This window comes from Salmo salar, chromosome 06 (genome assembly GCF_965601325.2).
Source record: "Salmo salar chromosome 06, fSalSal1, whole genome shotgun sequence".
In the NCBI taxonomy this organism is placed as follows: domain Eukaryota; kingdom Metazoa; phylum Chordata; class Actinopteri; order Salmoniformes; family Salmonidae; genus Salmo; species Salmo salar.
Genome location: NC_138296.1, coordinates 66,026,274 through 66,040,785, shown reverse-complemented (window position 1 = coordinate 66,040,785; position 14,512 = coordinate 66,026,274). Strand labels below are relative to the sequence as shown.

The following is a 14,512-nucleotide window of genomic DNA, read 5'->3' as shown; positions in this document are numbered from 1 at the left end:
ACATGTCGCCTGAGAGAACGGTTGGGAGGTGGTGGTGGTGAGTGATTGTGAAAGAGAAGGTTTGCGTCGTCATCGTCATCATCATCATCATCATCACTGTCAATAGAACCAGCCTCGTGATGTGTTCCACCAGCCATGCCCTGTTGAGCAATCCCACACACGTGTCTATTAGCCAATCAACAGCTCTGTGGTCTGGCCTCACTTAGTATGTGTGGTTTTGAAGAGAGAATTTTGTGTGTCTGAGAGAGAGTGTGTGTTCACTCTGTGGCCTTGTGAGCATGTGTTTAAGAATATGTGGATGAGTATATACGACAACGTGTCCGTGAAAGATGGTATGTGTTGCAGGTGTGAGACAGGTGTGTAGCTAAGTGTGCATGTGTGAGACACGCGCCTGACATGTTTTCTTCCCCCTTTATAGACAGCCTTTCTCCCCGAGGGCTGCGTAGGATGTAGCCTGCTAGCGTTTCCGCCACATTAGCACGTATTTAGCCACAGCTATCGGGTTTCACGGCACCGGGCTGTTACCGCGGCGCCGGCGCCAAGGAGACGGGTCACCGGGGAAGAACACGCGACTCAGGAGCTCTGGACGTTCCATTCTCGTAAACCAAGGCCCGGGCCAGGGGCCAAAAATGAGGCTCCTATAAAAACATAGCCGTTTTTACAGATGGGGTCCGACAGGGGCCAGAGTAGAGGGAATTGGAGGGGGGTGAGGGGACTGCTTTATTGTCCTGCTGCTTGGCTAACTGCAGAGAGAGAGAGAGCGATATAAATGGGATGTTTTGATTCAGGTTTAATTCGGGATGGGTAAACATCCTATGGTCCAGCCACTCAGAGACGTGACGTAAGGAAGTGGAAGGACCCCTGCCTGGGTAAAAGGTAGCCTCTGTCCTGCCTGTCAAAAACACAGGAAGATTCAGATGACTGAACAGTCTCATGGTAGGCTCAGGAATATGATGTCATCAGTCACACACACATCATGTATTATCATATGACTCCGGTAGGGGGTGTGTCCGATTTGTTCATAGCCACAGCAGCCCCATGGGCATACATCCCAACTGTTCCAATACCTTTCAGTTGTACTGATCCTAACACGTTTTCATGTCCGTCAATATCATCATTCAGACTTTTGAAGTTTGTTTACAGACCAGCTCACATGATGCCATTCAATCTGCAATGACCACCACGCGGCTTCAAAACTCACCATCGTAAATGAAGCACATCAACCTAATCTATTTATGTAGTGAGGTGGAATCCAAAACGGGAAAGCAGTAACGTTGGCTTCCTGTCAGCCTGCGCTCCTCGTGTCACGACATGCCTGTCCTGCTAGCTGTCATCTGAGCGGCAGTGGAACTCTCGCTCCACTGGTGTTGCGTCACCACAGATAGCACTTAGCTAGCCCTGCCAACATGCTCCTGTCCTGGACTCAATAAGCATGCTTCAGGGAAGAGACGTGTTGATGTAACGAGAGAGCTAGGACGCGGGGTACAGACCGAGACGAGGGCACCGGCTGAAATATGAGTCGCCACATAGGACAGGAGAGGAGAGTAGAGAGGGCGGGCTGGGTGTGCTATCTGAGCTGAGTTTAGCGGTCATCAAAAGAGACGCGGGCTACGGTTAGCAGTCATTACGGCTGTTGATTTGGATCGTAAACATCCTACCGGTTATGCATTCCGCCTGTCAACAATAAACAAGCTCCAGGCTAATTCGAAGCGACAAGTGGGGAGCCGCAGCGTCCAATCCGGTTGCGTAACACCTTTAGTGGCTGAGCAGCAGCTTTGATGCAGTGTGTTTTTTTGTGTATGCCCAGTTTGGCTGCAGTCTTATATAACAGTTCTCCAAATCCAAAATTCATGTAAGAGTCCTCAAGCCCAAAACCTCCGTGATAGAGCGTAAACAACTGTGTGCAGTATAATTCCACCCAGTATGTAGTATTCCTGCGTATGCACAGTATGTGCCCAGATGAGTATCATAAAAACAGTGTCTACATGGCTGGACCACAGGCAGTGCTGCTCAATAATCCCACCGAGGCCAGTGTGTGTGTGTGTGTGTGTGTGTGTGTGCACGAGGACACAGATGGTCCTATGGCCCAGTGTGTGTGTTCATATATCCCTCTTTAATCTCCCAGTCATCAGGGTTAATGGAGCCCTGTTGAAGGAGGGACACAGTCAGAGAGACCGGCCAGCTGGATGTATGAATATAGACCACCTCCCTCTCTCTCTATCTCGCCATCCCTCGCTCTATCTTTCTCACACTCCCTCTCTATCTCGCTCTCTCTCTCTCTCTCTCTCCCCCAGCAGCCTAACCGACCTGAAGCAGAAACCAAGGCGTCACCAGTCAGCATGGTGTTAGTGAGAACGCTTGGCTTGCCTCACCAATTATACGGTGTCCGTAGCCGACGAGATAAAACAAGCCTGTACAGGACAGGAAAGCTGGTTGGGTCTGGGGAGAAGTGCTGAGCCATCAGGCCTGTCAGAGCTGAGAGACAGACTTCATAAAGACAGAGGAGGCATATGACTGGGCTCAGCTCTCCAGTAACACTGGCTGACGGCAACAGAGTGTGGCTTCAGATGAGTCTGCAGATAGTCAGCGGCCAGTCTACACTGAGACCGGGGGAATTACTGTCATATAACTGTACGGTTCTCAATCAACACCTAAAACACTGGGTTTGTTCCCTGTCGTTCCTCCACGCACAGAGACGATCCATGGATCACACCATCTACCACTGAGTTCCCTCCTCCTTCCTGTAGCTATTCACTTCCTTCCATCAGCAGCTCCCAGGAAGACAACCCCAGCAGCACGTTGCATGTCACCAATGTGCATTCCACTGGTGTATCAGTCCACATGGCTCTGTAGCCTAACTACGGCCTAGCTCCTGTATCCTTCCCTTAGCTCATTGAAGTAACATTTGAATTAGAGCCCTGCCTTTAACACTAAGGGGTAAGTGTTTCTGGTGTATACCGTAGAGCCTGGGTGGGGACTGTAATACCCTGTTAGCCATACTGTAATAAACTCCTGCCATGCTCCTCATGCCTCTGTAATGAAGCAGAGCCGCTTTCCTCTCATCTCATCCCTCCTTGTTTCTTTCATTAAGTCCAGGGTGTCTCAGTTCATCTGTATGTGATAGGGATGGACCTCAGCTTTAGAGAGAGAGTGTAAGATATGAGATAATGGGCTGTAATGCTTCCTGCCCCAGGGGCCTGCAGGCTATATGAACATACTCAGGAAGAGAGGGATCGATTGGCCATTTGTGTTTTAAGTGGCACGTGACAAGATGGGGGGGGGGAAGGGGAGCAGAGAAGGAGAGAAGGGCTAAGTGGAGGGTTTTTACGACAGGAAAGACAGCGAGAGGTGAGTGTGCTGCTGTTTACTGTGTCTGTGGGTGTTCCTCAGGGTAGGAACAGAGAATGGGAAGACAAGAGAGGCGAAGAGGGAGGTAGCCGGGAGGAGGGAGAGAGGTGTGTGTGTGTGTGTGTGTGTGTGTGTGTGTGTGTGTGTGTGTGTGTGTGTGTGTGTCAGCTCCACCTCCTGCCCTGTGGGCTCTCAGACTGACAGGTACGGGGGGGGGGGGGGGGGGGGGGTCGTGACTTCACGTCCCCCAGAAAGGCACTGAAGCTGGGGCCGATTGACGAACGAAAGGCCCCTCCATCATACACTGGGTGTTAAAGTGCACCTACCACAACAGCCCTATCAAAGCCATAATAGCTAACATCTGATGTCAATTATTGTTATAGCCTACAGCAAAGGGAAGACGCCATAGTGACACCAGAAATTACACATCGCTAGGCTAAACCCGACAATCTCAGAGCAAGGCTGTTAGAAGAATGTTCATGAACAACCTTGAGAAAGCTCAAAATAACAACCTTTTGGGTTTTAGGAGAGAGGAGATTAGTGGAGTGACCTCATTCAGCACCTCCATTCATTTTCAGAAGGACATTTTTTTCCCCCCCTGAGGTCTTTAGTTACACCAGTTCGAGCTGATTTCAAACTGAGAAACCGTTCATTCACAGACTGAGACCGGCAAAAGCTTTTAATCCCATTATCAGTCATTAAAATAATATTCAGGATTTCTGAAATGCTTTGAAGAGCCACATGGAGAACATTAATCTTAGAAAGTGAAACAAGTTGAGGGCTTGCATCTCATGGACTGAAAATGAATCTTGTTCCTTTTGCCACCATGCAAAAGAAAGCTAAGTAATATAATTTGGCCCATTCCACTAACCACCAATCCAAACCAAATACCGTGACCATTTTTTTACCACTTCACCTCCAGGTGGGTGCTGGGATATGTAGTCTAATAACACGTTGTGCCTCTCTCTACGAGCCGTCACTGAAAAAGACCCTAGTTATGATGATGCCTATACAAAACCCCCCAAGAACTTGGTCTTCCTGCGGTCAGACGTTGAGGACACAGAACACTGCGAGTGTCCTGCTGCGAGAGATTCTTCCTCCCATGCATCCATCCTCCTCGGAGTGGTGTAATTTAACAGGGTGAAAAGCAGGCTGTGTATCTGGAGAACAGACCTAGGACTTGCCTTTCCAGGCAAGATCCTCGCTAGGGGGCCATATAATTAAGCTGGCATGGAGACTGGCATGGACACTTCCTGTGTGTGTCATCTCAGTTACATCCAGCTCCATTCAGTTATCCTTCTCCTCCAGGTACATCTATGTAACATGGATTTAAAGAGGAATATGAAATGTGCGTAATCCCGCGAGAGGTTCTAACCTAGTTGTATCTCTAATCATCGTCAGTGGATTTGCACACACTACAGTCTCCCAGGGCAGGATTTGCCTCCAAAACTCTTCAAAAAGCTTTAAATCTCAGATCAGTTCAGGATGGACGATTATCCTATTAGAAATGCATGGACGGTTTCTTTATCGACGAGGGTGGCGAATCTACTCTTTTCTTGAATGTTGGGAAAGTATCCGCAGAAACGACGAAGCCTACCTCAGCAACATTACAACGGTGTCACTGTGGAATTCACTCGTTGTTTTCGGTTAGAGAGAGCAATCAAAGAAAATTGACCGAAAAATTGACTTGAGATGCATCATGGGAATAAAGAGGTGAAGAGCTGTTTTTAAAGTGCACATTCAGTGGAGAAATGGAAATCTGACAGAGACGAGCCAAGGGCTGCCAGAGAGAGAGAGAGAGAGAAAAGAGAAAGTTTGGTTTCCTTGGGAACCCTGAAGGAGGTGGGAGAAACTGGTGAAATATCTATCAAGCCTACATCTAGAAGACAGCTATTGTGCGTTGTATTTAGAGTCATCCCCTTCACACTACTAGAGCAGAAAACAAACCAGACTCATAATGCAGACAAACACACACACACACACAAATGCACGCACCTACACACATACCTTCCCTCACTTGTCGACCTCATTCCATTTCCCCTCTACCCATGCTAGCCTGTATCAGCGCGTCAACTATGGACAGTGTGCGTACCAGGCACCGACTGACAGTCAGACAAACTGGGTTCTGTCTTTTCATCGCCCCTAGATTAACTCTGGGGGGGGGTCCCACTAATTACAAAGGGCAGCGATGAAGGCTGCAGGAGGCCCCATATGTACACATGGCTCAACTCCAAGTCTATGACTAGCCTAATCCATACATGAACTGGACCTCTTCCTGTCTTCACACCGCCACGCCAACCCCTCGCCTGACAAATCCTGTCCTGTCAAGCCCCCCTAAACTAAAGAACAGATTCAGAACAGTTGGGGGGGCCACCGGTTTATTTCATAAATCCAACTAATATCCCATGAGATTATACACAAAGAAGCCCTTTACAACATCCACTAAATGAGGTGTTAATCAAGTTGGGGTTACGCTCCTTGAAAGGGTCCAGGATCGCTGTAAGAGGATTTGGTTTTTATTAAAAGATTATGGGAAACAGAAATGCGGTAACAGCACTGTGTAAATAACAGAATCTAACAGAATGCTAACATGCATTGTGGACTAGCTAAATGGCGTATCCAGGTTAGCATGCAAGCTAGTACAGTAGCTTATTATCCTTCACAATTTTCATTGTTCGAGCTGAGTTTTAGTTGCTTAAGGTTCATTATGCATCCTCTTCCTACATCCACATATTTAGGTTGTAGAATATGTGTTGATGCCAGCAGTGCAGACATTGGAGCCAACAGACGCCTACAGCATACGACTACAAATTCAAATGTCAAACTGTGTCTTTCTTTGAGCCTGAAAGACAAAGAAAGACACAAACTATACTAAACTGTACAGAACTACCTTAACACCAGGTTTGTTCATTCCCTCCACAGCGGTACCGTAACAGCAGGAAAAGCAACAGGGAGACCATTCTCTTTGTGAATGCAGATGTCCAAGTCAACACCCGATCACATGTGGTACATAAAAAAAAAACGGCACCACTGCCAAAAGCATCTCTGTGAAGACGAGGGAAGATGGAGCTGCGTTCAGCCCAACTGTGACTCACATTATAGCAGAGAACGATAAGACACACACACTCTCACACACACTCTCACACTCTCTCACACTCTCTCACACACACACACACACACACACACACACACACACACACACACACACACACACACACACACACACACACACACACACACACACACACACACGAGCACTGATCCCTGGTCCCAGTGGAGAAACTAACTAGCTCTGATTCATCCGTATCTAAGTCAGACGCTCAGTGAGCGAGAGGGAGCTTCAGAGAGGAAGAGGCTGGGGAGATCCAGGAGAACAAAGGAACACTGCTTATTATTTATGACACTATTAAAGCTAACTGCGCTAGCTACAGCAGGTTAGCGCACAGTCACAGGATCAGCTAATATGCTGGCTAACTAATTGCAGCATTACCGCAAAAATGGATGACGCAAGTGGAAGGGGGAAAAAGTAAGAAACTTGACTCTCGGCCCTGCATTAAAGACCAAAATTGGTTAAAGAAAATTGTGATAAATAAGACAGTATAGCAGTTTCATTTAAGGACCAAAACATTGACAGATGTGCCATATAGATTGCAAAATAGTTGGGAAGAGATTTTCGATGTACTGATTCCATGGCACTGATACGGAAAACGACACTGGATTCAAAATTATTATACAAAATTCTTGCAACCAATAGAATGTTATATATATGGGGGATACAACCATCCCAGCTCTGCAGATTTTGCTGCGAAGAGACAGAATCATTAGATCATGTGTTTTGGTACTGTCCATATGTAGCTGGTTTTTGGTCGCAGGTCCAGGAATGGCTGAAGAATTGCAACATTTACCTGGAGCTAACGCTGCAGATAGCACTGCTGGGTGATTTGAAAAGTCATAGTCAATCCATCAATAATATAATAATACTTTTAGCAGCAACAACAAAAATCTTTCATAAAAAAATCTGTAGAAACTATGAGAATAGAAAGGTTCAGAACTTTTGTGAAACATCACAGCACAGTTGAAAAATATATGGCAAATATAAATAAAAAATGGAGATACGTTAAGATTACGTTAAGAGATAGATGGGGGGGTTGAATGGAGCTGAAGGGTGAGACTAAAACCAACAAGATAACTCATGTAAAATATACTGTGTCCGTAAAACCTATACAGGTTCAGAACTTTTGTGAAACAGCAAAGTTAAAAATATATGGCAAATAGAAATCAAACTGGATCAAACTGGATGGTCTTCAGAGATAGATGGGAGGGGTTGAGGCTAGCTGAAGGATAGGACTAAAAACAAACAAAAGATAACTATTGCAAAATATATTGTGTCCGTAAAATGTTTATAGTATGTATAAGCTGGAAGTAGAAGCCTAAGTGTTGTTGTCCATTAGTTTACTTCAATTAGGGGAGGGGTGGTAGGGTTAGGGGGAAATAAAATATAAAATATGCCGCCTACAGTGGCTAGCAGATAGCGTTAGCATACTGTCCTGTACCTCATAGCAGGATGTGATGGAAAATGTTATGTTTGTGCTTTTCTAATAACCAATTTTTATGACTGATTGAACAAATCCTCACTATCAGTGTCTGCAATTTGGTAGTACGCCGAGACCCTTGTTTTGAGAATGAAAGATATCTTAGTTTCAAGGTTTCAGCTTAGCGAGAAGAAGCCTCATGAGGTATTGGTCTGTCACATGCATGACCCAGTATTGGTTGGTCACATGAATGAAGCAAACGTTAATGACTAATTCATTATGAATAAGTTAAATCATGCAAATATAACTTGTATATAAGAGAACTAACGGGACTACCCCGGTGGAGCTCCTGATCGACATGTGTACTTGGTGCATTGAGTTGTTTCGAAGCTCTCCAGCACGCTGATAATAAATAATGATTCATTTAAGATTGACTTCGAGTGTCCCTGTGTAGAATTTCCATGACAGGGATTAGCATATGAAAACTAGCATAATGGACAAACAAATACCTATCTGCTTATGCATGAGTGGACAGGGATTAAAGGCTCATGCAAATATGTAGGATCCATGTAGGCCTAATTCTACTATTAGGCCTAACCTTTACCAAATAGGCTACATGTGTGGATCCCATCACAGTAACCATTCAGTGAACACAAAACAACAATCTTGATAACTTTGCTGACATTTTGGACTGGACTCGCCAAGTGGGTATATTTCCATTTTCAAGACTTAGCCTAGGCTAAAGACCCATCTGACATATTACCCAGCGGGAAATGTCATATTCAGGTACACAATAGCTAACTTTGCTAACTTCAGTGAAGGATGGTCCTTGCCAAGTCTTTGTGTGGCCTGTCCTAACCCATCATTAGTGAGATGAGAGCGGAGCAGCTGGTCTAGCGGTCGTGTTAGGGACTAGAGGGGTGACGGGGCAGGGCACTGGGGGCCTTGCCCAAACAATACCCCCCACTCCCTTCAATCACAGCCTAAAATAATTACCCCCCTCACAGTCTAACGCTAATGAGATGAGCCCCAACTGGCCGAGCGTGCTTGGGATGGTGCAAAGCTACACCGAATCTCATTTCAGAATAGCCTCTCTACTTAGGTCTCTTCTGGGAGGTGGAAATTAGGTTCGGATCGACAGGAGATTTAGACACTTATTCCAAAATGGCCTCCTAGAAACAAGGATTCTAGACAGCAAATCTACATGTATAGTTAAGCTGCCTAAATTCATTAGACACCATAAAAAGCACAGAGGGGAGCAGTTGCTGGCCCTTTTTAACTGGGAACAATGGTTCCCGAATTCCCTCCAAAATGTGAGCCTATCCCGGGCTTACCTTTCAAACAACTGGAATTGGTCATACAAGGGCTTGCAAGAGTGGGGGACTATGAAGAACGGAACATAGACATGTTGAGCTAGAGACCTGACACCCACTATTGATACACAGGGTTGAGTGATGAGTGTAAATCCTTTGTGATGGAGTGAGTGCCGAGTTGCCCTTCATCGATACGCATGGGTGTTCTTTAGTATTAATAGAGCGCTCAGGGGAATGCCAAGCATCCTTCCTGCATGTCTTGGGCCACCTCCGTGTTTATTCCCGGCCCATATGTCACTGTGCTCAGCTCAGGTTGCCTCTCCCAACTGCCCATCATCTCCCTGCTAACCTAACACCCCGGTGACGGCCTGGGCTCGACCTGCATTACGTAAAGCACCCCATGGATCTGGATGTCTCCACGGGGCCAAAATAAGAACCTGAGAGCCTCTATGCTTATGGTGTACACACAGAGCCTGTAGTAACCTCGAGAGAAGGACGGTTGCTGGAACTCAAGCATGGAATTTTACTGCACTGTCCATGTCACTCCTCAAACAACTACTGATCTGATATTAGGAGGGCCTTCACTTGGTCTTGATTAAGATGTTGTCTAGCAGTGTACCACCCTGTATCCCACTGCTGGCTTACCTCTGAAGCTAAGCAGGGTTGGTCCTGGTCATTTACTGGATGCAAGACCAGATGCTGCTGGAAGTGGTGTTGGAGGGCCAGTAGGAGTCACTCTTTCCTCTGGTCTAAAGAAAAATATCCCAATGCCCCAGGGCAGTGATTGGGGACATTGCCCTGTGTAGGGTGCTGTCTTAACCCCAGTGTCCTGGCTAAATTACTTTTCTAACCATCATGCCCAGCTTCCAATTGGCTCTTTCATCCCTGTAACTATTCCCCAGGTTGTTGCTGTAATGAGAATTTGTTCTCTGTCAACTAAACTGGTTAAATAAACAAATACAAATGTTCAGCTTACATGGAGTAGTTAACCCTGGCAGAACATTACATCAGCTATTGGAAAGAGTCTTCAACAGGAAATTTACATGAACCACCAACATGTTCACCTTTGCAACACAACCTCTCAATAAAAAGCTTTATAGCCAACCATCTGATGGGCCTGTTTTATCCAGAACCACTGTGGTGAAGCCAAAGGCACCCCTGAAGTAATTATGAAGCTTGCTGCTGGCGCGGCCATGTATAATTAGAGAGGAGGGTCATGGGGCGGCCTGGTTCCAAACTGGAGGAATTTCCTTTGCCTTGTTCTAGGTCGGCAGCGGCCGAGAGCTAATTTAGAAATGGGGGGATTCTTTAGAAGGGCTCCTTGGCTCTCCAGAGGTCTGGGAAACTGTGTCGTCTGTTACAGGTTGGTTGACTCAGAAAGCCGGATGTATCAAATTCTTTGCTCAATGCTATTTTCTCTCAAGGTTATATTTGACTGAAGAGGGACGGTAAGGGACCGTAATGCTTCAACCTATTTTTCCAGGTTGGATCATTTTGTGGAAAACCAGGTCCCCCAGAGAGTTGGAGAAAGGGTTATCCGACACACATTCCCCCCCTCAACAAACATCTACCCTGCCCCCACCCCAATGGACATGTATCATGCTGAATAGCCACCACTACTACTTCACTGCAACTACGTGTGACCCTGTGCATGTGACTAAATAAAAATCTAAATCTACTGTGAAAGGGGGATACCTAGTCAGTTGTACAACTGAATGCATTCAACTGAAACTGTGTCTTCTGCATTTAACCCAACCCCTCTGAATCAGAGGTGCAGCAGGCTGCCATAATCGACATCCACGTCTTCGGCGCCCGGGGGAACAGTGGGTTAACTGCCTTGCTGAGAACAACACATTTTTACCTTGTCAGCTCAGGGATTTGATTCAGCAACCTTTCGGTTATCAGCCCAACGCTCTAACCACTAGGCTACCTGCCGCCCCTGAACACATTCCATCGCTGCACTTAGACTGGGAGGCCGGAGCCAAATCAATTCATCATGGATGTAAATATCCAAACCTGTAGTTCTAACACTAGAAGTCTACAACACCCCGAGAATATACTCTGAACTTTTCAGTGCTCAGGTAAGCACATGTATGTGCAACCCTGAAACAGAACTAGCCTACAGCTGACTTCACCAAATCAGATGGCTCTGTGCAGGCTGCCATAGACAGTCTAGAGCTCTGGCTGGGATGGATGACCTATATTTACATCAATATTATGTCTGGAATTCTGAGCCTGGACTGAGCCTCTGGTATGGCTACAACACCCATTGGTCTTTGGCATTGGTGTCTGCACTGCCATTGGTCTTTGGCATTGGTGTCTGCACTGCCATTGGTCTTTGGCATTGGTGTCTGCACTGCCATTGGTCTTTGGCATTGGTGTCTGCACAGCCATTGGTCTTTGGCATTGGTGTCTGCACAGCCATTGGTCTTTGGCATCGGTGTCTGCACAGCCATTGGTCTTTGGCATCGATGTCTGCACACACAGAAACCAGGGAAAAGGCAGTGACCTGGATGCACCCATGTCCCCAGGCTAAGCCAAGCCCATCCACTGTATCCTACCTCCTAATGAACCGGAATGAACTGGAATAATTATGAAACTCACGTGAGGAGAATAGCTATCAAAGGCACACAATTGAAACACACACAAGAAAGCAAGCGTGTTACATAAGCGTCCTCTGCAATGAAGATGTTGTTTAAGGATATGTAAGGGGGATTGAAATAGAGCCGTTTGGCCCGGTAAACATCAGACAGAGAGACGGAAAGAGAGAGTGGGCTGAGGAGTACAGCAGATAGCAATCTCTCGATAGGGGGTACTGAAAGGGTATACTGTCAGTACGCTTGGATAACATTTGTGTAAAACCAGATTGTCCCCATATACGAGGAGCAAAATGGAGGGTAAAAAGAAGATAAACCAACTGTAGAATTGATGCAGTGGCTCCAGGAATAGAATCCTCCCTTCATGTGGATTACAGTCTGCACAGGAAAAAAAACCAAGGGTTTGGAGTAAAAACACCAGTGCTGCATAAATACCACCCTTGAAACCCCAGCTATACATGGAGATTAGAACAAGAGGAATTCATTGTATCACTGCTATAAGGAGAGAGGAAGACTTCCTGTAAACTCAAATGTCAACGCAATGATGTGAGGTGGAAACGTGTACAATAAAACGCAGGAGATCCTGCACACCAGGGGTTTAAATAGCGAAAAGGGGTCTCTCAAAATGTCGAGTCCAATGTCCAAACAAAACAAATAGGAATAACTGAGAATTCAATCATCCCTTAATCACTAAACCTTTGTTCCATTTAATTACAGGGTCCAGTGGATTAGCCATCTGAGTTTGTCTGATGTTAGCCTAGCTACAGTATCGGAAGATATAGCCATGCTACAGGATGATCACAGTAGTGTCCTCCTAACGCGACAGTTATAGAAGAGCTCCTGATCCATCCACTCAGACATTACAGCCATTGTCATGGCAGAGCTGCCCTACTTCAGAGTCCAGCTCTCCCTCTCGGCCTGTATCCATTCACATCTCCAGTGGTTATGGCATTCAGTTAGGGGGGGGTGACTAAAATATACAAAGGAAACAATTCACTATTTGTGGTTTAAAACAGGCAGAGCCTGTACAGGTCATCCTGGGTTAGTGAAAGGCAAGTCGATGTTATCTTGTGTTCTCCTAACACACCAGCCAGCCTGGAAGAATGAAATAGTAGCAGCAGAGATGGAAAAAGTGAGGAGAACTGAGTCTGACCTTGTTTCTGGACCGACGCAGTGCCTGATACGCTGCACTGAAGGTAAGTAGCTCAATTAAAAGCAGAGATGCTGCGATCAATGGGAGTCTGCCAGGCCCTGTGCTCATCAACCGGTATTAGTTAGTTCCCCACAGCACACGCACACAGACAGGCAGGCTGGTGCCTCAGAACAGCTCTAGATCCAGCCAGGCTCCAGGGGGTGACAGACAACGTGCCCTAGCCCGGCCCAGTGCCTCTGGCTGGGAGGGTGGACGAGGGAGGGCAGGGTGCCGACTGCTGAGTGCTGAAATGTAGGCCAGAACAATGAAACTCCAGCCTGTTGTTTCCGCAGGTGAGGACAAACAGAACGTTGGCGCAGTTCTATATTCCATCATCGCCAAGGGTACCAATTAGGAACTGTTGACTGCTTGTGTCATAATTAACTAGAAGGGTTCCCAAGGTAACAACACTTCATTCGGATGTGTGCTGTCTGTGTACATTCAAGTTGCTAGGGGGGCTACTGGTACACAGAGTTCTCTAAATTGAAGGCTCTGCTATTGGGAGAGTCACTCTCCTATTCATCTCTCACAAGGCAGTGACACGCTCCAAAATACATCTGAAAACATTCTGCAAGTCCTAACGAAATGCTAAATGATTCTGGTCCGTTTGTTTAAATGATCCTAACAAAGCAAGGCCTTGAGCAGATCTCCGCAGCACTGCCCACAAAATGTCTCGATGACCTGAATGTAGAGTCTTTGTTTGGGTAGCCCTGAGGCAGACTGTGGCTGGCCAGCTGTAAGTGGTTATCGTGGTTGTGGGAGATGGGTGGCCAGTCCAGAGAGCCCCAGTCCCAGACACAGCTCCCCAGGGAAGGTAGAGGGTAGAGGGGGCTGGGCTGGGTCCTGACATCTGGACCTGTGGAGGCTACGCCTGCAGTACAGCCAGAGGGCTGCCGACAACATTCTCTAATCTGGCAAAGCCACAACACCACACAAGGCAGGCATACCGCCCATCAGGAGATAAAGTGAGCAGCTTTAAAGTTTGGCTACTAGAAACTAGTAGGCCTAGTCCTAGAGTGGACTTGTTGATAAGCAAAAGTTTGCCACAGACTTCTTGTATGTTCATGTTGGGCTGGTAGGAGTAGTACGCAGTAGGGCAGGGAGTAGGGCCTACTCAATCCAAATGTAAGAGTTGTAGTCTTGACGATTGGAAAGAAAACATATTTTCCAATGTAGCTAGAAACCAGGAGAGAAACAGGGATATGCAAGAAGTGAGTCCCGAACCACAAAAATAGAGTGGATTTGGAGTCTCCACTAAATCTCAATTTAATTCCTTCCAGTGATCCAGCCAGTTAAGCCACACCACCGCCAAAAGGACATTACTTTAGTTTCCATTTGTGTCATCGTTACTTTCCTTTAGAAAGTGAAACACCCTTATCCGGAACAACAGTGTGGAAAGAGTTGGACTGGAGTCCGTAGCTTCAGAACTAGTCATTTTTATAACAGCAGACTCTTAGCTAGAAGATGCAGTGAAGCTTAAAATGGGTCATACAAGAGAGATTCTCCCTCTTCTGTTGCTAATAATGCTCT

The 14,512-nt window shown here is 46.5% G+C and overlaps 1 protein-coding gene across 6 annotated transcripts in view; it reads right to left on the bottom strand.

The window, feature by feature from the left end:
- The window catches only part of cep85l (centrosomal protein 85L), a 71,971-nt gene that overhangs the window by 44,238 nt on the left and 13,221 nt on the right, over positions 1-14,512 (bottom strand). For 3 of the 6 annotated variants that reach the window (XM_082976855.1, XM_014205134.3, XM_082976854.1), the window contains exon 3: positions 12,112-12,168. The exons of 2 other annotated variants lie outside the window; for them this stretch is intronic. In XM_082976855.1, the coding sequence (XP_082832981.1) occupies positions 12,112-12,168 (57 nt within the window). Of the gene's footprint in view, positions 1-12,111; positions 12,169-12,943; positions 14,500-14,512 lie in introns of those variants that run through there. One more of the 6 variants, XM_082976858.1, reaches the window with a different exon arrangement.